Here is a 24,457-nt window from a genome sequence, read left to right on the forward strand (position 1 = left end):
GTAGGTAGCCCAGTCTTCTCCATATACTAACAGATTGTTTATTAATCACAAAAATGATTTGGATATGAGACCACGAGGAGAAGGGAACTGATTTGGAATAAATGCTGTGGGCAGTATGGAAGGAAGAAATCAGTGAGGGGTGAGAGATCCATCAGCAAGGGCCAACATGAGTGTGTATTGATCTAGTTGCCTAGCTCTACAACTTCCTATAAGAGTTCTCTGTGGCCCAGGATAAGAGAGAGTGGAGTCAAGTGACTGTGAGTTGGGGATTGGCATGGTAAGCCTGGCCAAAGGTTTTCAGGAAGCTGAAGCAATACAAGGCACTAAGGAGTTTGCACTGGGATCTATTCAGCCAGAAAGCAGCTAATGAACTAGCTTAGTGAAGTTGGCCACTCTGTGAGATTAAAGATCCCAGCAAGGAAAGAGAGCAGTCTTGGGGTGATGAGAGGCAGTGAGGAAAATGGCAGATGAGGATTCTATGTTTGAGGTGGGAATTTAGAGATCTAAGAGGGGTAACAATGAGGTTCCAGGTGCATCCATGCTGGCAGAAGCCTGATTAGAATGGAGACAATAACCTGTAGAGGCAAAGGAAAGCAAGGCATTGTGAGGTCAGGAAACTCACTTGAGATTTTTTACCTGAGCTGACCTGCAACCACCCCAATAGGTCTTATTCATATCATTTCCTGCCCTTTCTTCCCACTCTTTGTTCTTTTCAGCTTTTTCCCTTTGCGAATCTCTGCAACTCAAACTTTCTTATGAGCCTTGAGTGGAATGTTACCCATTCTTCCTTCTATAATTTTGTAACATTTTTGGCATCTCCTGTAATTAAGCTTTAAAAGGGTGGCTGACTCCCTGAATTTACTTCTACTAATTTTTTTTCTTGTTTTCTTTATACCATTGAAGAGACTCAGGCACTAATTTTTTAATGGCACAAAATCATTTTTGATCTTTTGTTGTACAGAAACATGTCTGGGATTTTGCTGTTAGTGGCTCCTCTAAAGAGGAGTTCACAGCTGCCTTCATACTTTCATATTGCCATGATGAACTGGCAGCCTTCAGATCTGAGGAACAATTGTCATAAAGAGAAACATTTTCCCCACATAGGAAATAGTCATAAAGGAGAAGCCAAGAACTAATGATGGCAGGATATGAATACATTCACTGTACTATGCTCTTTAGTATCGGGACTGATGGATTCACCTACTCAAACATATTATTAAAAGGTAATATTGAACTTTTCAATGTTCTGGCAATGTACAAAGAACTTCAACTTCAGAAATGGGCCCAATTAATATTAAGTCTGTGAAAGGAAAGACTTGGTGTCCTCATTAAAATGACAAAAAACCCTCATTTCAGAGAGTGGGAACTATATTTTGTAGGTAAGGTCCCCTCAGTAGCATTACAGGCGATCGCATTTTCTTTTGCTTGGTGACAGGTCCACACTGAGAAGATTATTATCTGCTCCCACTTGGCTGCAGGTATCTATCACTGCTCATCAGCATGCCCTTTCCCCCAGGACAAAAGCAGTCTCTCCTCCTCATTTTCTCAGAGGGAAAATATTTTTACATTTAAACTGGAGAATACACCTCTAATCATTCTCCTAGATCTCTGCCCTTTTCTCTTCCATGTATCTCCATGTGACATGTAGAACATGAGCATAATTACTGACCTGCAGTACAAGAAGAAATAAATGGAGGAAAATGAAATATCACTATTTCATATTGAGCCGTGTGGACTGCCAGAGGACAAACATGCAAACCAAAGCAGAAATAAATAATTGTTAATCTGTAGGAGTCACTTGATTTACAGAGTAACCTGTGTACTATTCAGCCAAACTCCAGCTCAAGATACTGTCCTTGGTACTCACCCCACAAGCAAATCAAATATTTCTTCCTCTGTTTGGCAGATAGTTAGTATGCCTTTTTCTATAGAGTTTTGTATATAAAAATAATCTTCACTCTTAGCATCTTCTTTTGATGTTGTGGTTGTTAGTGCTTGTCTGATGAAAAGTATCCCAACCACTGGAAAAGATGGCAAGGATAGATATTATTTGGAGTGCTTGGAATCCAAAAGACACAAAATCTGCATAACAACAAGAATTAAAATTAATAATAAAACCAATCATAAAATGAGTATGTCATGCCAAAGATCTTTTTGTAAGTTTTTAAAACTAAAGTGCAAGGTTTAAAACTGCTGTATCAGGACCATTGCATGGCCATCCACAGAAAACAAATGTGGATGCTAAGAACACCTCAACAACACTGGTAGTAGAAGATATTTCTAACCAGAACCCTTCCTATCACATTGCCACTTTCTGCTTTGGATAGATAATCTGACCACAGCAGCCTACATCAGTACATACTAGTTTTAGGAAAACCCCCATGTTCAAGGAATTGAATTAAACCCAGCACCTCTCTAAAGGCAGCTTCCTTTTAGGAGTAGGGAATGTTTTCACACTAATACAGGTGTATATATATATATATATATATATATATATATTTGTCTTAGTCCATTTTATGTTGCTGTAAAGGAATACCTAAGACTGGGTAATTTATAAAGAAAAAAGGTTTATTTGACTCACAATTCTGAAGGCTGGAAAATTCAAGATGGAGTATTTACATCTGTTAAGAGCCTCAGGCTGCTTCCACTCATGGCAGAAGGTAAAGGGGAGCCAGTGTAGGCAGAGATCATATGGTGAAAGAGGAAGCAAGAGGATAGGGGAGGTGTCAGGCTTTTTTATTTTATTTTATTTTTGAAATGAAGTCTCGCACTGTCGCCAGGCTGGAGTGCTGTGGCGCGATCTTGGCTCACTGCAACCTCTGACTCACTGGTTCGGGATTCTCCTGCCTCAGCCTCCCCAGTAGCTGGGATTACAGGCACACGCCACCATGCCCAGCTAATTTTTGTATTTTTAGTAGAGATGGGGTTTCATGTTGGCCATAATGGTCTCAATCTCCTGACCTCGTGATCCACCCACCTCGGCCTCCCAAAGTGCTGGGATTACAAGCATGAACTGAGCCACCAAGCCCAGCCAGGCTGTTTTTAACAACTAATAGAGTGAGAATGCATCCCCCTCCCCAGGAAGGGCATTAATCTATTCATGAGGGATCCACCCTTATGACCTAAACACCTCCCACTAGGCTCAACACCACCACATTAGGGATCAAATTTCAATATGGGTTTTGCTGAGGAAAAATAAATCATAACCAAACCACAGCAATATTTCATCTTTGTAATGCACAAGTTCTTTCCATTCATTATTTAGAGGATGAATCTTCTCTTTGAAATTCCTTAAGATAAACCCTTCTTTCACCATTTATAGCTAATAATTTTTATGGTTTAATTTCTTTTTTTTTTTTTTTGGAGACAGAGTTTCACTCTTGTTGCCCAGGCTGGAGTGCAATGGTGTAATCTCAGCTCACCGCAACCTCTGCCTCCTGGATTCAAGGGATTCTCCTGCCTCACCCTCCCGAGCAGCTGGGATTACAGGCATGTGCCACCACAGCCAGCTAATTTTGTATTTTTAGTAGAGACAGGTTTCTCTGTGTTGGTCAGGCTGGTCTCAAACTCCTGACCTCGGGCCTCCCAAAGTGCTGGGATTATAGGCATGAGCCACTGCACCCGGCCAGTTTAATTTCTGTCACTTTTTTTTTACTTTCTTCTACCCAAAGTTCTTCCCTATAAGTAATTAAGAAAATTCATATCTTTGTCAAATTGCCTTTTAACTTTCTTATACATTTAATATACAAATTGTAAATTTGATCCATTTTTTATTTTTATTTTTTCATGTCAGAGTTTGATTTAGTCCTGCTGCAAACACATGGAATCTGAAAAGTTTAATGCAAACGGAATAGATTTCTTGGGATCTAATATTTTTTAAATTGCCTGATAGCTTACCCTCTAAGAAAACTTATTTAAGAGAGGCAAATTATTTTGGGAAATGAGTATAAGAGGTAGTAGTAGGAAGTTAAGGAAAATCACCACTACATATTGCGGAAATGTATTGGAACGCAAATATGGCCCAAAGAAAAAGCTCCACTGAAAAAAAATGTTGAATTCTGACCGTAGAACTAGCACCCTGCTCCCAGGTCAATAATTTGAACAAAAAAAAATAAAAAAGACCTTGCTCAATCCTGAGGTTAGTGAAGGAATATAGGAGAGTTGTGTGTTAATGTGACTCCTGAAATCAAAGAGCAGTACTATTCAAAGGGCATAATGTCTTGATCTCAGGATCAAATATTCTAGACCTTTAGTCGAATAATCTGCATTACAGTAGAAAAATGGGGAGTGCTTTATGCATGTGGATTGAGGGCACACCAGCAACCTACATGTGCAGCATTCTCTAAGCCATAATGACCATTCTCATCTCCCACTCAGGGCAGGAATAAGACTCTTCTCTTGCAGCACTCTGATAAGTTGGGTTTCTTCTTCTTCTTTGCAAATAATAGGGAAACTAAACATTTATACCTATTGTACCCCCGAAGCTGAAAGCAATAAAGAATGAACACATACAGCAGGCTGTTAGATGCATCTCTGTTTAGGAATTGCCTCAACATTGGGTTTCTATTGACAGAACAGAGGAAGTTGCCTCTGACTTTCCTGAGGCTCCCATTGTACCCTGGCTTAGCAGCCCACAGTTAATTTTAAGTGGCAAAAGAAAATTCCTCCAGGATAAGAAGTTAGATTTCTACTAAAACAGTGTTCTCCATAGGGTATATGAGCACATTCAGCTGTCACTAGAAAAGAACCTGAGGGCGGACACACGGTGCCTACTGCTAGAAATCTTGCAGTTAGATTAGAATGGAAGAGTGTCTGAGTTTTTAGGTAATTTTAGACGTCAGGATATGGCTGACAGGTTATGTTCAGGGCCTACGCTTGATACTCTCAAAATACAAACAAAAATAACTGCCTAGAGAGAACATCCACGTCCTAAAAGACAAAACATTTTATCTGGGTGAAGGGATGACTTAACTCATGAAACTTGAGAACACAGAACAAAAACAAAAATAGTTTCCTTGAACATATTCAACTAGAAGGGCAAGGCATTTTCCTACATAAAACATTATAATTTTCCCAGTACTCCAAAGGTTTTCCAATAAATAATTTTTCAGTGAAAAGGCCTGGATCAAACCTAGAAGTGACACCAGTCCCCGACAAACACAAGTCACAGGTCCCTGTGCAGGTCTCAGGGTCAAGTCGTCCAAGAACACCAACACTGCCATGAGCCTGGCCTGTGGTTTCATCTTTCTCAAAGGGACCAGCTGGAGGGTCCAAGCTGCTTTACAGAAGAGTTCTATCTGGTAAGCCCAGGTGGTGAACGAAGCCAAAGATGACAACATAAGAAGTGGTCAAAGGCAAGGTTTCCTAGCGCTGCCTTTGTCTTCTTCCCACGGCCTGGCCTGAGTGCTGAAGCTGGGCCCCAGGAGGAGAGTTCTTCAGTGGGGCCTGCTCACCCAGGCTGGAGCAAGTCCACTGGCCTGTCATGCAGGGAAGAGCTCTGGCAGGCTTTCTCCATAGCAGTACTTTGCTATGGGGTCCCAGTCGGTGTTCTCATGCTGCAGGCTCTGGGATGAGGTCCTGCTTTTGACCAGGCACAACTCCAAGTGATCTTTGACTGCCATAGAGAGGTTCTGGAATGCCACAGCTGCCCGATTGAGGAAGTGCTCCAGGAGAAGTTGCTTGCTGGGCTGCAGGCAGCCAGAGACACAGTACTCAGCAGCCATTTGACCAGCAGCCATCGCAGCAGTACTGCTTTGTGCTAGAGACATTGACGTTACAGCAGCCATTCACCAGCAAATCCTTCCTCTCACAAACGTAGCTGAGTTCATCTGTGATGAGGTGTTTTCCCTTTAATGGAGTTGCGGCACTGATTGCTGGGAGGACTGCTATTGCTGAAGTTAAACTGCACTTTCCACGGGATGGGCTGATCAGGGTCTTGAACCTGCAGGGGAATTCCCATCCCTCACTGCCCTCTCCTCCTGCTTGGAGGTGCTGCTGAGGAAGTAGACAAGCGCAGCCCAAAGACCAGGGCGAGAACCCACTTCTTCCGCAGAAGCCGGCGCCACACCATGGCCGCCAGGTTCACCATCCCAGCGCGGATGTGGGGTGCGGCGGCCAGGGCATGAAACGCAGCAGGCCCCGCCCTTGAGTGCCGGGCAGCCCCATCCCTCCAGGCGGGCGCGGGCGCCAGGGCCTGCGGCCCAGTCTGCTTTAATCCGTTTTAAAAATGTCTCTTTTTCTGGGTTTTGTGTTCTGTTAGTAATCAAAAAAGGTATAAACTACAAATGTTTCCATTAATTTGGCGTGTAAACAATAGAAACTAGTGGGATCATATTTTTTAAACCATAGTCATAAGCCTGAAACTTGATTTTCTAAATTGTATTTTCTGGACTACATTGAAACTAGTGTTATTGACCTCTTTAATACCTATGGAAAACCCACCATAATTATTTGGTTCTCATTAAAAATAAGGTTGAGGAGATGGCTCAAAATAAAAGCCGCAAGGCTTTTTACCTAATTTATGTCTACCCTTACACAATTTTTTGCTTTCCACTTCATTCTACCTTTCATTCTAAAGGTACTCAATGAATGTTTGTTGAGTGAATGAAAATCTGATTAAATATTTTGAAATAGGCTTTATGATTTTTGAACTTGAAAATGTGCCCTAAACCATAAATAATTACATACAACCTAAGTTTCCTTCATTTTTTAAATTAATAAGTTTCTTTTTTAGAGCAGCTTATGTTCACAGCAAAATCAAATGGAAAGTGGAGAGTTTCCATATAATCTCTGTCCCTGTAGAAGCACAGTATCCCCCACTGTCAACATCCTCCACCAAAATGGTACATTTTGTTATAATTGATTACAATTTGTTACTATTGATGAACCTACATTAACATATCATCATTACCTAAAGTTTATAGTTTACATTAGGGTTCATTCTTGGTCTTGTATATTCTTTGAGTTTTGACAAATTTAAAATGGTGTGTATCCACCATTGTTGTATCATACAGAATAGTTTCACTGCCCTAAAAATCCTCTGTGCTCCCCCTTGTCATCCCTTCCTCTTCACTAATCACTGGCAATGACTAATCTTTTTACTATCTCCAGTAAAAAGTTTTGCCTTTTCCAGAATGTTATATAGTTGTAATCCTATAGTATGTAGCCTTTTCAGATTGGCTTTTTTCACTTAGTAATATACATTTAATTTTCTTTCATGTCTTTTCATGGCTTGATGGCTCATTTCTTTTTATCACTGAATAATATTCCATTGTCTGGATGTACTGCGGTTTATCCATTCACTTACTGAAGAACATCTTCATTGCTTCCAACTTTTAGCAATTATGAATAAAGCTGCTGTAAACATCCATGTGCAGATTTTTGTGTGGACACAAGTTTTTAGTTCATTTGGATAAATGCTAAGGAGCATGATTGCTGGATAGTATGATAAGAGTATGTTTAGTTTTGTAAGAAACTGACAAACTGTCTGCTTACTTTGCATTTGTTTAATTTGTTCTTCTTGTTTTAGTTTCCTAAGGTAAAAGCTTAGATTATTAATGTTAGAACTTTCTTTATGTCTAATAGATGGATTAAATGCTATAAATTTCCCGCATAAGTACTGCTTTCACTGCATTTCACAAATTTTAATAACTTGTATTTTCATTTTCATTTATTTTAAAATACTTGTAAATTTTTCTTGAGATTTCTTTTTTAATCTGTGTGTTACTTAGAAGTATACTGTTCAAACTCCATGTATTTAGGGAATTTCCAGCTATCTTTCTGTTACTGATTTCTAATTTACTTCCATTGTGATCTGAGAACATACATTGTAAAATTTCTCTTCTTTTACTTTTTAAGGTGTGCTTTATGGCCCATAATGTGGTCTCTCTTGGTTAAACTTCCATGTGAGTTGAGAAGAATGTGTAATCTGCTTTTATTAGATGAAATAGTCTATACATGGTAATTATATACAGTGGTTTGATGGTGGTGTTCAGTTCAACTGTGTCATTACTGATTTCTGTTTGCTGGATCTGTCCATTTCTGATAGAAGGGAGCTAAACTCTCCAACTGTAATAGTAGATTCATGTATTTCTCCTTGCAGTTCTATCAGTTATTCGCTTGTGTATTCTAATGCTCTGTTGTTAGGCTCATAAACAGTATTGGTATGTCTTCTTGGAGTATTAACCCCTTCAATAGTATGCAATGCCCCTCTTACTCCCTGATAAATTTCATTGCTCTGAAATCAACTCTGTCTGAAATTAATATAGCCACTTCCACTTTCTTTTAATTAGTGTTAAAATGGCATATCTTTCTCCATCTTTTTACTTTTAATCTATATGCACCCTATATTTAAAGTGGATTTCTTGTAGACAACCTATGGTTAGGTCTTATTTTTTAATCCACACTGACATCTGTCTTTTAATTGGTATACTTAGACAATAATTTTTAAAGTGATTATTGATATAGTTGCATAAATATCTACCATATTTGTTGCTATTTTCTTTTGGTTACCCTTGTTTTTTGTTTCTAGTTTTGTCTTCTGTACTTGTTCCGCCTTTGTATTTTTAATTGAACATATTATATTATTCGATTATTTTCTCCTTTATCATATCATTTATACTTCTTTTTTCACATTTTTTGGTGGTTGCCGTAGATTATATACATTTACAATTAATTCAAGCCCACTGTCAAATAATGCTATACCATTTCATGCGTACTACAAGTATCTTATAATAACAAAATGCTCCTGATTCTCCCCTTCCACTTCTTGTATCATTGCTGTCATTTTTTTTTTCACTTGTCCATAAGCATACATAAATACATACAGGAATACTTCACCTCACAGATATTACAGGTTCCGTTTCAGACCATTGCAATAAAGCTAATATTGCAATAAAGCAAGTCATATGAATTACTTGGTTTCCCAGTTCATATAAAAGTTGTCTACATTATACTGTAGTCTTTTAAACATAATGCCTAAAAAAATGTACATACCTTAATTTTAAAAGACTGTATTGCTAAAAAAAAATATGCTAACTATCATCTGAGCCTTCAGCAAGTTGTAATCTTTTTGCTGGGGGAGAATTTTGCCTTTATGTGGATGGCTGCTGACTGATCAAGTTGGTGGTTGCTGAAGGTTGATGTGACTGTGGCAATTTCTTCAAATAAGGCAATAATGTATACTGCATCAATTGACTCTTCTTTTCATTAAAGATTTAGCTATAGTATGTAATGCTGTTTGATAGTATTTTACCCACAGTAGAACTTTTTTCAAAATCGAAGTCAATCCTCTCAAACCCCATAACTGCTTTATCAACTACATTTGCGAAATATTCTAAATCCTTTGTTGTCATTTCAACAATGTTCACAGCATCTTCATCAGGAATAGATTCCATCTCAAGAAACCATTTCTTTGCTTATCCATAGGAAGCAACTCCTTGTTCATTAAATTTTTATCCGGAGGCTCCAGCAATTCAATCCATATCTTTAGGCTCCACTTCTAATTCTAGGTGTCTTGCTATTCCCACCACATCTGCCATTACTTCCTCCACTGAAGTCTTGAACTCCTGAAATTCATCCATGAGAGGTGAAGTCAACTCCCAGACTCCTGTTAATATTGATACTTTGACCTCCTCCCCTGAATCATGAACGTTCTTAATGGCATCATGAATCCTTTCCAGAAGGTTTCCAATCTACCCAGATCCATCAAAGGAATCACTATCTATGGCAATTATGGCCTTATGAAATGATTTTTTAAAATAATAAGACTTGAAAGTCAGAATGACTTCTTGATCCACAGGCTACAGAATGGATGTTGTGTTAATAGGTGTGAAGACAACATCTGTTTCCTTGTACTTCTCCATCAATACTCTTGGGTCACTATGTGCATTGTCGACAGCAGTAATATTTTGAAAAGAATATTCTTTTCTGAGTAGTAGGTATCAACAGTGGGCTTAAAATATTTGGTAAACCATGCTATAAACAGATATGCTGTCACCCAGACTTAGTTGGTCCATTTCTAAAGCACAGGAAGAGTAGATTTAGCATAATTCTTTTTTTTTTTTTTTTTTTTTTTTTTGAGATGGAGTTTCGCTATTGTTGCCCAGGATGGAGTGCAGTGGCGCAATCTCGGCTCGCTGCAACTTCCGCCTCCCGGGTTCAAACGATTATCCTGCCTCAGCCTCCTGAGTAGCTGGGATTACAGGCACCTGCTACAAAGCCCAGCTAATTTGTGTATTTTTAGTAGAGATGGGGTTTCACCATGTTGGCCAGGCTGGTCTCGAACTCCTGACCTCGTGATCCGCCCACCTCAGCCTCCCAAAGTGCTGGGATTACAAGCGTGAGCCACTGTGCCTAGCCTCATTATAATTCTTAAGGCCCTAGGATTTTTGGAATAGTAAATGAGGATTGGTTTCAACTTAAATTCACGAGCTGCATTAGCCCCTCACAAGAGTCAGTCTACTTTTTGAAACTTTGAAGCCAGGCATTGACTTCTCTCCAGGTATGAAAATCCTAGATGGCATCTTATTTGAATAGAAGGCTGTTTTGTCTATATTGAAAATTTATTGATTAGTGTAGCCATTTTCATCAACTGTGTTAGCCAGATTTTCTGAATAACTTGTTGCAGTTTTTACATCTCCACTTACTACTTTACCTTGCACTTTTATATTATAGAGATGGCTTCTTTCCTTAAACCTCATGAACCAGCCTCTGCTTGCCTCCAGCTTTTTCTCTGCAGCTTCCTCAGCTCACCTCTCTCAGCCTTCATAGAATTTAAGAGAGTTAGGGCCTTACTCTGGATCAGGCTTCAGTTTAAGGGAATGTGTGGTTACTTTGTTCTTCTATGAAAGTCACTAAAACTTTCTCCATATCAACCATAAGGCTATTTCACTTACTTATCATTCTTGTGTTCGCTGGAATAGCACTTTTAATTTCCTTCAAGAACTTGTCATTTGCATTCACAACTTGGTTAACTGTTTGGTGCAAAGGCACTGCTTTCAGCCTATCTTGGCTTTTGACATGCCTTCCTCACCACACTAAATCATTTATAGCTTTGATTTAAAGTGAGAGACGTGTGACACTTCCTTTTACTTGAACACTTAGAGACCACTAAAGGGGTATCAATTGACCTAATTTTAATATTGTTGTGTCTCAGGGAATAAGAAAGCCCAAGGAGAGGGAGAGAGATGGGGGATTGTCTGATCAGTGGAGCAGTCAGAACACACACATTTACCAAGCTTGCCGTCTTCTATGGGCACAATCCATGGCACCCGAAAGAATTACAGTGGTAACGTCAAAGATCACTGAACACAGATCACTATAAAAGGTACAATAATAATGAAAAAGTTTGAAATACTGTGATAATTACCAAAATGTGACCCAGAGAATTATCAAAATGTGAGCACATGCTGTCAGAAAAAATGGCACCAATAGATTCGCTTGACACAGGGTTGCCACAAACCTTCAATTCGTAAAAAAAAAAAAAAAAAAAAAAAAAAAAAAAAAAAAGCCTGTGAAGTTCAGTAAAGCTAAATGCAATAAAATGAGGCCTGCCTGTATACAAGTTCAGTATCCCCTATCCACAATGCCTAGGACCAGAAGTTTTTTGACGTTGGATTTATTTTTTTTGGATTTTGGAATATTTGCATTGTACTTACTGGTTCAGCATCCCTAATCTGAACATTCGAAATCCAAAACACTCCAGTGAGCATTTCTCGTGAGCATAACCTTTGAGCATCTTGTTGGTACACAAAAAGTTTCAGATTTGGGGGCATTTCAGATTTTGGATTTTGCATTATAGATTGTCAACCTGTATATACATATTTATGCATACATAAATGAATACATTGTTGCTATTGTTATTTTGAAAAGTTATATGCTATAATAGATCAGTTAAGAAGAAGAAAAATAAAACTTTTGGGGGTTTTTTGTTTTTTGTTTTTTGTTTTGTTTTGTTTTTTGAGACGGAGTTTTGCTCTTCTTGTCCAGGCTGGAGTGGAATGACGTGATCTCGGCTCACTAAATCTCCACCTCGCGGGTTCAAGTGATTCTCCTGCCTTAGCCTCCTGAGTAGCTGGGATTACAGGCGCTTGCCACCACATCTGGCTAATTTTTTGTATTTTTAGTAAAGACGGTGTTTCACCATGTTGGCCAGGCTGTCTTGAACTCCTGACCTCAGGTGATCTACCCACCTCAGCCTCCCAAAGTGCTGGGATTACAGGTATGAGCCACTGCGCCCAGCCAAAAGTTTTTATTTTACCTTCACTTTTTCATTCTTTGATGCTCTTCCTTTCTTTATGTAGATCCAGATTTCACAGGGTACAGAATTCTAGGTTGTTGATTTTTTTTTCTCTTAACTCCATAAATATTTTATTCCACTTTTTATTTGTACAATTTCTGAAAAGAAGGCAGATGTAATGTTTATTTGTGCTCCTCTATAGGTAAAGTGTTTGTTTCCCTTGTGGTTTCTTTCAAGATTTTTTCTTTATTTTGATTTTCTTAAGTTTGAATATGATATGCTTAGGCAGAAGGGGTTTTTGGCATTTAATCCTGTCTCGTGTTCTCTGAACTTCCTGGATCTATGGTTTGGTGTCTGACATTAATTTGGGAGAAATTCTCAGTCATTATTGCTTCAAATATTGCTTCTGTTTCTTTCTTTCTTCTCCTTCCAGCTATTCCCATTACACATGTTTCCACCTTTTGTAGTGGTCCTATAGTTCTTGGATATTCTGTTATGTACTTTTATCAGTCTTTTTTTATTTTCAACTTTTATTTAAAGTTCAGGGGTACATGTGCAGGATGTGCAGGTTTGTTACATAGCTAAATGTGTGCCATTGTGGTTTGCTGCACAGATCACCCCATCACCTAGGTAATAAGCCCAGTGTGCATTAGCTGTTTTTCCTGATGCTGTCCCTCCTCCCAGCCCCTACCCTCCAACAATCCCCAGTGTGTGTTGTTCCCTCCCATGTGTCTATGTGTTCTCATCATTCAGCTTCCACTTATAAGTGAGAACATGCAGTATTTGGTTTTCTGTTCCTGCGTTAGTTTGCTAAGGATAATGACTTCTAGCTCCATCCATGTTCCTGCAAAGGACATGCTCTCATTCCTTTAAATAGCTGCATAGTATTCTGTGGTGTATATGTACCACATTTTCTTTATCCAGTCTATCATTGATGGGCATTTGGGTTGATTCCATGTCTTTGCTATTGTGAACAGTGCTGCAGTGAACATACACATGCATGTGTCTTTATAATAGAATGATTTATATTACTTTGGGTGTATACCCAGTAATGGGATTGCTGGGTCAAATGGTATTTCTGGATCTAGGTCTTTGAGGATTCACCACACTGTCTTCCACAGTCTTTGAAGTAATTTACACTCCCACCAACAGTGTAAAAGCTTTCCTTTTTCTCCACAACCTTGCCAGCATCTGTTGTTGTTTTTCTTTTTGTTTTTGCTATGGTCTGAATGTATGTGTCCCCCAAAATTCATATTGAAACTTAATCAGCAATGTGCTATTAGTAGATGAGGCCTTTGAGAGGTGATTAGGTCATAAGGGCAGAGCCCTTATGAATGGGATTAATACACTTATAAAAGAGACCCCAAAGAGCCACTTGTCCCTTCCTAATGTGAGGACACAGGTAGAAGGCACCATCTATGAACTAGGAAATAGGCCCTCACCAGACACCAAAGCTACTGGCACCTTGATCTTGGACCTCCAAGCTTCCAGAATTGTGAGAAATAAATTCCTGTTGTTCATAAGCTACCCAGTTTGTGGTATTTGGTTATAGCAGTTAAAACGGACTAAGACAGGTTTTCAGTTTTGGAATTTTCTATTGCCGTATCCTCAAGCTCAGGGATTATTTCCTTAGTTATGTCCAGTCTAATAGTTACCCCATCAAAGGCATTCTTCATTTCTACTAGTGTTTTTGATCTCTAATATTTGATTTTATTCTTTCTTTGAATTTCTTCTTTCTGCTTTTATTATCCATCTGTTCTTGTATGTTGTCTAATTTTTTCTTTAAAGCCCATTGCATATTAATCCTAGTTTTTTAAAAAAAATTATCAGTCTGATAAGTTCAGCATCTCTTCCATATCTGAGTCTGGTTCTGGTGTTTTCTGTATCTCTTAAAACTGTGTTTTCTACTGTTTAGTATGCCTTGTAATTTTTTTGTTAAAATCTGGGCATGATGTACTAGGTGAAAGAAACTCTCATACGTAGCCCTTTAGTAATATGGTGGTAAGGTATGGAGGAAGGGAAAGCATTCTCTAGTTCTATGATTAGGTCTCAGTCTTTTGGTGAACCTGTGTCCCTGAACTGTGAACTTCACCAGTGCTTCTCAGTTTTATCCTACTCCCACCACCACCCCCCTGCACGCACACACACACACACACACACACACACACACACCTTTGGTGGGACAGGATGGCTGGAGGGGACTGGAGTTGAATATTTATCTTCCCCCAGGTCTGTTAGGCTCTGGTAAAATAGTTTTTCCTGAGAGCAGGCCTTGTAAAGACCAAAATGGTCTGCAATTTCAAAATTGTTCTTTTTCCGCTTCCCCTGTCAGAAACATGAGGAGATTTTTCTCTGATATTCACTGTGAGGAACTGGTATATCTCCTGGAGGTAAAACTTACGAATGTGTGGGAGCTCTCCAATGATTGGGTCCTCCTGGAGTGTTTGTTTGTTTGTTTTGAGACCGAGTCTTGCTCTGTCACTCAGGCTGGAGTGCAGTGGCACGATCTCAGCTCAGTGCAACCTCTGCCTCCCAGGCTCAAGCAATTCTCCTGCCTCAGCCTCCTGAGTAGCTGGGATTACAGGCACGTGCCACCACACCAAGCTAATTTCACAGACTTGTCCACACAGCCTCCAGCAATTGCTTAATTACAGCTTAGGTTTTCCTACCCAAGGACTGGGTCCCCTGGAGGTTTCTGCTCATGGGTTTTTGGTCCAGTAAATTGTGATTCTCTATATTCACCTATCTGTATCTCCAGTTTTGTTTTGGGGGCAGCTGTTTGCCCTATAACCTCACTTCACTAACAAATATAAAAAAGAGTTGTTGATTTTTCAGGTTGTTCAGCTTTTTACTTGTTATTAAGACAGAGTGGCAGCTTCTAAATGTCCTTACACGCCAGACTGGAAACTGGAAATCTTGTGTCTTAGTTTTTACATTTATCTTTCCTCTGTGGGACGAGTCAATGCTACAGTCATATGTGTGTGTGTGTGTTTCAAATTGTTGGTTAACAGTTATTTGAAAAGAAGTACATGAAAACGTGCATATTAAGAAATCTTGGGCCAGGTGCGGTGGCTCACACCTGTAATCCCAGCATTTTGGGAGGCTGAGGCAGGTGGATCACAAGGTCAGGAATTCGAGACCAACCTGGCCAATATGGCAAAACCCCATCTCTACTGAAAATACAAAAAGTAACCAGGCATGGTGCAGGCACCTGTAGTCCCAGCTACTCAGGAGGCTGAGGCAGGAGAATTGCTTGAACCCAGGAGGCAGAGGTTGCAGTGAGCCAAGATGGCACCACTGCACTTCAGCCTAGGCGACAGAGTGAGACTCTGTCAAAAAAGAAAAAAAAAAGAAAAAAAGAAAAGAAAAAAAAAGGAAGGAAGGAAAGAAAGAAATCTTGAAATGCAATTGCATATTCACTAACACAACTCTATCTGTGCCTCATATTTCCTTTTCCGGGCTCCCATATTTGTGTGCTCCCATAACCGTGTCCCTCAGCATTTGCTTTCTAGCCTGCTAACCTCTGGCACTACTTTGATTCTTCATTACTCCCCCTTACATTTTCAGTAAAAATAAAATGAGTGTAACTGAAGTTAGAATCTGACTCTTTATACAAAGCTATGGAGCAGCAGGAAATTCTGAGGTTAAGTTTCTCAATGCTACATTCTTTAAAAACATCTGTCAGCAACATTATTGTGTAGGCAGTTGTCGGTTCAAGGGAATTGGTCCTGTATTTTATTATTACAGGGCTGTTACCATTTCCTACATTTCAAATAAAAGAAATTGATGTTACCTCAAAATATCTTAGTTATATCTGAGGTGGAGAATGAGGAATATGATGTGAACTTTTGTGTGTTGGAATCCTAGTTCATTTATAAAAACGGGCCTGTGTGCTTTTGTGTCCATCTCTTGCTGACATGGCCAACTCAAACCTAAAGTTCTTCATCAAGAGGAAGAACCAACCTTTTTGTGGTATTCAGATGAACCACAGATGAATCTGGATATATGGTTTCATATTTTATATTGATTGTTTAGCCTTAGTATCACAGGCAGAAGCTCTGAAGGAAGAAAATGACAGCCTCCGTTGGCAGCTCGATGCCTACCGGAATGAAGTAGAACTGCTCAAGCAAGAACAAGGCAAAGCCCACAGAGAAGATGACCCAAACAAAGAACAGCAACTGAAACTCCTGCAACAAGCCCTGCAAGGAATGCAACAGGTAAAGGCATTTTGGTTTTCTGAGCTTCTGGGTAGAATAGCATCAGCTTCTCACCTGTAGAAGAGTCCCCTGCAAGCAAATCGAGTATCAAACCTATTCTTCTTCTTGATGTAATATTATCTGGCATGGCTGAGGAAGGAATTATTGTTGTGGTTAATTAAATATTCCAGTTAATACAGAGATAGCAATGGATTGCCACTTTTCAAAGAATGAGCATTAAATGAAAAATATTGAACATTAGACTACATTGAACATAATCTAATCTTTTCCTTATGCTTCAGAAGGTACTTAGGGATCTAGACAGGGCCTCAGGGTCTTTACGAAGAACCTCAATTATTTAGATATGAAAAAATGCTGATGAACACATATCTAGTTGATAGAATACCAAGAAATATAGCCTTTTAAAAGGAATGGCAGGAATCTACCCTTGATTTGAGTAGAAATAGGTACATTATAGGTTTTTAAGTGTCAATGCTTTGAGCGCATAATACCAACTTGTTTTTATTTTGTTTTGTATTAACAGTCACTTATGTGAATGAGTTTACCTGTGCATAATTCAAAGTGTAAAAAGCAAAGTAAATAAATGCACCCAACTGTGATTGCATTCACAGAAGTGTAGCAGATGTTCAACATCTAGGAGTTTTATGTAACCATCACCACAGTGATTCTACAGTTTAAAAGTTATCAACAGCTGCCTTCACTATAGTAAAGGAGTAGTGCCTCTGAGTAAGGCCACTGTTGTCTTCTGTCATGCTAGACTACCAGCCATTGTCCTTATACCTTAAATTGTGCAATAGTTTTTAACTGTATGCCTTGAAATTATCTAGGGCAAAGCTAATTGCTGGTTGGAAATTACAAATCATGAACAATGGTCTATTCTGGCACTAGGAACCCTAAGTTATTCTTTCTGCCACCATTGTCTTCCTATACAACAAGTAATATGACATTAATATTTCACCTTTTCTGTTAACAAAATGTGTGAAGTAATGCTCACCTTCCTTTTACCATCACCATGGAGTTTAATTAGAACATGTAAATTATATCATAGATCTTTCTATGGAAAAAATGCACCTCCTCACCTACACTTCAAAGAATTTTGACAATGTACATTGTACCATGCTTTTTAGCCCTTCCAGTGGTCTTTTGCAAGCCTCTGAAAAGCACGACTTTGGAAATATTTTTGTTGTTGCTGTTTTTCCCCTCTTTGATTTTCAAACCATTTCACATAAGGATAGTTCTGCTACTTAAATGAAATTCAAAAATGATGAAATTTTATTTTGTTTCATCACTTCAAAGACCTCAGTGAGAATTAGGTCTCTACCTCTTAAAAATAATTTCACTCGTTTTGATTATTTTGTATTGAAAAAAAATGCCTTGTAAACGATGATAAAATTTCTCCCATCTTATCTCAAAAGATGTATAGTATAATAAGGTGTGTAAGGACATGAACTCTGGGGTTGACCCAACCTGCTTTTAAATCCCAGCTCTGCTACTGACTATCTGAATGGCATTAGGGAAGCCACTTAACCTCTCCTAGCCTCAGGGATCATAGTAACATAGGGTCATTGTGAGGCTTAATTAAGACCGTGCATATAAAACCCTTAGCACAATGCTTAGTACATATTAGGCACTCAAATAAATATTATTTGTTGAAATTATTAGTAATGCTAAATATAGCTTCCTGCCTACTTATATGGAAACTAACATATGTAAAATTTGGATTCTTTACTACTTTCCTCACAGAAATTAAACTTGGCTTGGCAAATGGCTATTTGCAAGAATGCTTTACAACATTACATTTACTTCTATGCAGCAATCAAAACATTGCCCACACAGTATTAACTGCACCCTACTTTGACCCCCGCCCAGAATAGGGAAGAAGTTAAGTGACTGGATCAATTAGTTTCTCAGGACCTTTCTCAAATATTAACAAGTTCAAAGGAATTTCTTAAGAGCCAGATAAAATAATATAAAGTGAAAATATCTTGATTTGCCCAATCTCTTTATGGAAAAATGGTCGTGTGTGCTGGAGGAAAGTGAGGCAGGCCCACCTGATATATCTAAATTCAACCAGGGATTTTAAATGAAGTGTGGCTCCATAATTCATAAATTGATTATCTTTGGTCTTTCTTATAGCATCTACTCAAAGTCCAAGAGGAATATAAAAAGAAAGAAGCTGAACTTGAAAAACTCAAAGATGACAAGTTACAGGTGGAAAAAATGTTGGAAAATCTTAAGGAAAAGGTACATGCGCCCTAAGTGAACCTTTTTCCTTGCCCCTTTACCTACTTTTCAGTGACAATGAAAATGCCCTGGAAGTTATGCTCTAAAATCGATGGGGAATGTTTGGCTGATTGGAGATTAAAAGCCCCTCTCGGGGGTAATTCTTATACTAAGGGCTTTGCTTTTAGGTATGAGTCCTTGGCATTTCTAAGGGTTCTGGAGTGTACACCTTTCAATGAATAAGTAGTCGGTTCATCCCTAAAATTCCTCAGTCTTCTGTCTTGGAGACGACCAGAGTGCACACCTCTTCCCTGCTTCATCTTGTCAAGCAAATAGCAACATAGAAAACTCATGTGACACAAAGTACCTTTAATTAAGCATCTCATTAAAGGAAGAAACACAAGTGCAGCTAGCACATTGGCATTTCTTTGCAGCTAGTCAATTTAGTGTAATAATGAGCAACTGCAGATGAGAGGAATAGCCAATACCAAGAAGAGGGAAACCTTGGGGAAAAAAAATGAGACACAGTATTCTAAAGCTAGAAGCCAAGATGGGACTTTATCAAGTGAGAGCTCTCAGCAATAAGAACCACCAATGAGGACCAGAGAGTCTAACATCTGGATGGAATCGTATATCACAACCATGAATCAGGTGCCCATTCTATTCCAGGTGTGTAAAGTCAACCTCTCCAATCTCCTTGATGCATCAATATTCAGCTGACGTTATCCTCTGAAAAGGGAAGCCCATTGACCAGAACTTCCTTGTTTTGATATCTCTAAAGGAAGAGAAGATTAGGAGCTTGGACCGAGAGTCAGAAATCAACAGTGATACAGTTCCTCAAGAACATATTCTCTTTATCTTCTGTTCTCAGCTCAGGAAGATGCAGTGCATACAGGCCCTGAGTGTATTTACCAGCACAGTGCCTTCCCCTAGAGTGCCATTAAGAACTGGCAACCTTGGTGTAGTTGAAACAAATGATTGAAAGTGTTTTCTTCTAGAGGCCATTTGCAACGTGCTTTTAATTCTTCCACTTCATAAAACCAACTCACGTTCCAGTTTTGTGGGCACTATTAAAGAAACAAGCATAATCCCAGAGAAATTCATTTATCAAGCATTTAATTGAAAAGCGCCAAAGCTGCTCTACTTATCAGGACTTTCCTCATACCATCAGGGCTTCTAAAATGTCCCAGAGCTGCCACATTTTGCTTCCTGCATAAAATGGATTATGTAGCCAGAAGACTGTAGATAGACATGGGGTTATGCTCATGACATTATGCTTAGAATTGCTCTTCAGGATTGACATCACAATTTGACCTAAGGACATTTTTTTGTGTAAGTAGCTTTCTGGTTTATAAAGTATTTCATTTAAAGAAGTAAGAGGTAAGAGGTCAAATGGCATAGAAGAAACTTACCATATTGTGCCTAAGGACAAGTGTTTCCCATTTGGAAACCGAATAGACCGTGAAGTGTTGGCTGATGAGGACGGGGAAAAGATCCAACTGATAATCCAAAAAAACAGTGAGTCAAAATATGTTTTTTCCTGTTATTTTAAGCAAAGGTTCTTTTAGAGAAATTCATGACAGTTCATTATAAACTGATCTTCTCTGGGAAGCTGATTTGTGACCAAATATTTCAACCTGACACAATTAGGTTAGGAAGCAAAGTACCATCACATTAGACTGCAAAAATAATTTCAGGTTGAAAGGAAAGCAATAAGTTTTGGTGAGGAGGCATCTCTTTTTTTATTTGCTTTTGTTTGGGTTTCTTGACAGTAAGCTACAGGGTGAGTTATTGTCAGTGTTTTGCAATATAACAATGTGACTTATGTCTGTCTTACTGCGGAAAGAACTAAGCTCTTTGAATCTGCTAGTAAAATTCAAGGTGATAAGCATCCCTTCAATGTACCTTCTAATTTTTTAAATGCCAGCTATAATAAAATTGAAGTCAGGTTTAAGTAAGGCTGCAGTTCTATTCAAGATGGCTAAAACTTCCCAGAATATTTTCACATCTTAAATCAACCCCAATCTGTTAAACTCTCACACTTAAGAAACGGCTTACCATATCATTTAATGTTTTAAGGGGGTCAGAAGCAGATGTGAAGCCCGTGGCTTAGAAGTGAGCTAGTAGTTTAAATCAAACTTGGCATAATGGTTACTGCCTGGATTGAATTCTAAAGGCCAAAGATTGAGTAGGTCATCAAGAAAGGGTTCCCCTCTGACTACAGCTAGGAAGCCTGTAAATTCACAAAACAACATGTCTTGCGGCATAGACCATTCATTTCACTCAGAGACAGCATCCTGGAAGCTTTGAAGACATCTTTAAAGAAAACAGAAGGAATACTGTCCCTGCTAAGGGTTTGTGGAAAGGAAGAAGTGAAAATGCATCTGAGTCAGCCATGATCTGCCCCCACAAGGAGCATTTCAGCAGCATTTTCTTTTCAGCAGTAAAAGAAGCAGTGATTTCTTTTATTCCTTCTTCTGAAAGCTTTTCCTTCACATTTATAATAACAGAAAAGATATTCTCAGTACCCAAAGAGAGAAAGAAAGAGCCATGAAAGGTCTGGAGGTATTTTTCAGTTTGATTGCTGGTCATGGATTTCACCTGAGTTTCTCTTATGAAACCTTCCTGCTACACTCTGAAAGAGAAAAATTTTCCACAACAAAGAAGGCCATTGACTAATGCTATTTTTTGTCATGGGCATTTCTTGCTGTAAAGTCAGGAATATTCTAACTGATAATGTCCTTATCAGAGAGAGAGAGAGAGAGTAGTAAATGAAAAAATGAAAACTCTAATTTTTAGTTCAAAAACCAACAGTTGGTTAACTATGAGTGGAAAGAAAGCTCTAAGTTTTAGTCCAAAAACCAACAGTTTATTAACTATCAGTGGATTGGCAATGTAGCCAATGTAGATTCTCCGTTGAGATGGGACTTACCATTAACAGAGTGTGGACCTAAAACTTTAAAAAAAAAAAAAAAAAATGGTCCTTTTAACAGTGGGATGAAATCCTGGCTCCACTTCCTTGCAGTGTGATCTTAGTCAATTTACCTGAGCCTCACTTTCATCATCTGTAGAATGGAGATAACACTTATCTAACAGTGCCTAGCATCTTGTTAGTATACCATGAATGTTGGGTCTAGTTGCCCAGATTGCTTGTATAAAGTCAAGATGAAGGCAGAAAAAAAAAAAAACTGGTGAAGGTAAATGTTTAAATGTTTCTGTGTTTTGGAGCCCTAAAAATAAGCTTTGGAATATCTGTGATGCTTTTGTAATTTATGATGTTTTCCCTCCCATTCAGTAATCTAAATTGAACAGTATTGCTTTTATAGTCCTGAGTTAAGTTACCTGTTGTGTAGTTAATTGAAACCAACTCTATTGCCAAATAAAGTGAACTGACCTGGGAAGCATGTTGTGTCCACAGGAAAGCTGTGCTTCTAGGCTGTGTGCATCAAACCAGGATAGCGAATACCCTCTTGAGAAGACCATGAACAGCAGTCCTATCAAATCTGAACGTGAAGCACTGCTAGTGGGTAAGGAAGCTAATGCACACATGCCACGTACAATGCCTGGGTACAATGGAGGAGGGGAGGGCTTTACCTAAGATTAACAAGCACACATCAAGCATTTATGAAGCATGGCAGCACAAGAACTCAGAGTTCTGAAGATGATAGGTTAAGAACAACTACAAATTTCCAAATTTAACAGCAGCTGCCAGCCCCCCTCACACTCCTTGTAGCCACTGCCATGTCAAGCAGTCAAGCATGTCAGTACAAGCACTAAGCTAAGAGGGGTCAGCTGGAGAAACACACTGTAGATTTTTTTAAAATATCTGTGCAAGGATAGATAAGCCCTCTCATGTCCACTCAGGGGGCTAGTGCAGACCCTACTTGGCAGAGAGCTTTTCCAGAGAGCCTCTGGAGCAAGTATAGGCAAGTTTTTCCAGGTTACTAACTAAGCTATTTTTACACTTCTGACACCAAATGACAAGGGATTATTTGTTTGTTTGTTTGTTTGTTTTAACCTCCTGACACCAGATGCATGGTGTCTTTTCCAACACTACATCTCCAACTCTTCAATACCAAGTGGGTGTCCTACAGTTGAATTCCGTTCTCACACTCACTACCCAAAGTTAGAGTTTAACGTTAGACTCCATGGGTTTAAGGGCTCAGTCCCGGAAGACTGCCCTCTCTATAGATGCCAGTCTCAAATATAGGGTCTCCAAGTATCCTCTACTTCTGTCTGATTTGGCTACAAAGTCAGGGGTTTCCACAATACCCACCCCAGGTTTGATAATTTGCTAGAGTGGCTCACAGAACTCAGGAAAGTGCCTTACTTACTCCTACCGATTTAGTATAAAGGATACAATGGAAGAGGTATATAGAGCAAGGTACTTCGAAGGGGTATGCGGAGTTTCTATACCTTTTTGGGTGTGTATCTTGTTGTGTTTGCCAACCAGAAACCTCTCTGAACCCTATCGTTTCAGAGTTCTTATGGAGGCTTCATTATATAGGCATGATTGATGAAATCACTGGCTATTGGTGATTAACTCAGTCTCCAGCCACTCTCTCCTCCCTGATGTTCCAACTCTCTGATCATGCCTAAGTCTTTCTGATGGCCAGCCCCAATTCTAAAGCTATAAGGGGCCCCCAGCTACCCGTCATCTTAACTCTTATCACTCCAGAAATTCCAAGGGTTTTAGGAGCTGTGTGCCCTGGGGACCAGGGACAAAGACCAGATATTTATTTTTTGATTATATCACAGTGGCAGATGACTCAGGAAGCTGTGGTGTGTTGGACGCTAGTGGGCTTTGATGAGGTTCATGCTAGCATTGCTCTCTGTAAAAAGTCATTCAGAAAAGCAAGATGGCACAAATGTTTAAAGAATCAGACAGACCTGGCTTCCTATCTTGACCCCACCATTTCTTCTCTGAGCTTCAGTTCATCCATCTGCAAAATGGACATAATGATATTACCGACCCAAAAGGGCAGTTGTGAGTATTAAATACAGTAACTCACCTAAATCACTTAGCATAGTCCCTGTTCCATAGTAAGCCCTCAGTAAGTAGAAAACATTTTACACTTCACAGCACTATTAACCAATGCTGGCTAACTTTATATTCCATTTGGAGAACAGTGGCAGATTGAGGCTGTAAAATATTTAAGAGGGGCTAATCATTTAAGAGTGACTGGTCTTGGGCCACAGCAGATAATCCCAGCTGCCATCTAGGAAGCTGAGCTATACAGTAGCCCCACTCTAGTCTCAAAAGCCCTCCACACTGACTGGCTTCTGCATATTTTTAAGATATCTCTGCCTCCTTTGGTAATGGATATTATCCTCAGATTTAACACTTTGATATGTTAATAAAGATGCACAGGGGGACCTGCCATTGAATCTTCAAGAAAAGTGACAACTTATTACAACTTATTAACGTCTTCCAAGTTCTTAACAAATTGGCATGGCAACAGGGAGACCTGTCAGAGAAATGCCTCTGTGAATGGATAGTCCTAGAAAAAAAGATTCTTAAAATAAGTGTTTCTTGTTTTGTTTTTTCAAGAAGGTAGTCTTGGGCTGGCACAGAGAAAGGAAAATCTATTTTTCAATCAGCTTTTTGGGTGTGAACCCACAAAATCGCTTGTTTTTAAACCTCTGGAGTTATTTCTTGGCATTTGACAGCCTTTCTTGGCCAGGACATCTAGAATTTCTTCAAACATGGAATGTCTTCTTCAGAATTTAAGTTTCTCAGCCAGAATCAGTGTTTAGAACTTCAATTTACCTAGCCATT

General features: G+C 39.1%; 1 protein-coding gene and 1 pseudogene across 6 annotated transcripts in view; one reads left to right on the forward strand and one right to left on the reverse strand.

The window, feature by feature from the left end:
* The window catches only part of ENOX2 (ecto-NOX disulfide-thiol exchanger 2), a 290,205-nt gene that overhangs the window by 260,381 nt on the left and 5,367 nt on the right, over positions 1 to 24,457 (forward strand). For 5 of the 6 annotated variants that reach the window (XM_031660774.1, XM_031660776.1, XM_031660773.1 and 2 more), the window contains 3 exons: positions 16,274 to 16,455; positions 18,592 to 18,699; positions 22,097 to 22,205. In XM_031660774.1, coding sequence (XP_031516634.1) covers positions 16,274 to 16,455; positions 18,592 to 18,699; positions 22,097 to 22,205 — 399 coding nt within the window. The remainder of the gene's footprint in view (positions 1 to 16,273; positions 16,456 to 18,591; positions 18,700 to 22,096; positions 22,206 to 24,457) is intronic. The other variant, XM_031660772.1, reaches the window with a different exon arrangement.
* Positions 5,418 to 6,088, reverse strand: LOC116271987 (annotated as a pseudogene).

Source organism: Papio anubis, chromosome X (genome assembly GCF_008728515.1).
Source record: "Papio anubis isolate 15944 chromosome X, Panubis1.0, whole genome shotgun sequence".
Classification (NCBI taxonomy): domain Eukaryota; kingdom Metazoa; phylum Chordata; class Mammalia; order Primates; family Cercopithecidae; genus Papio; species Papio anubis.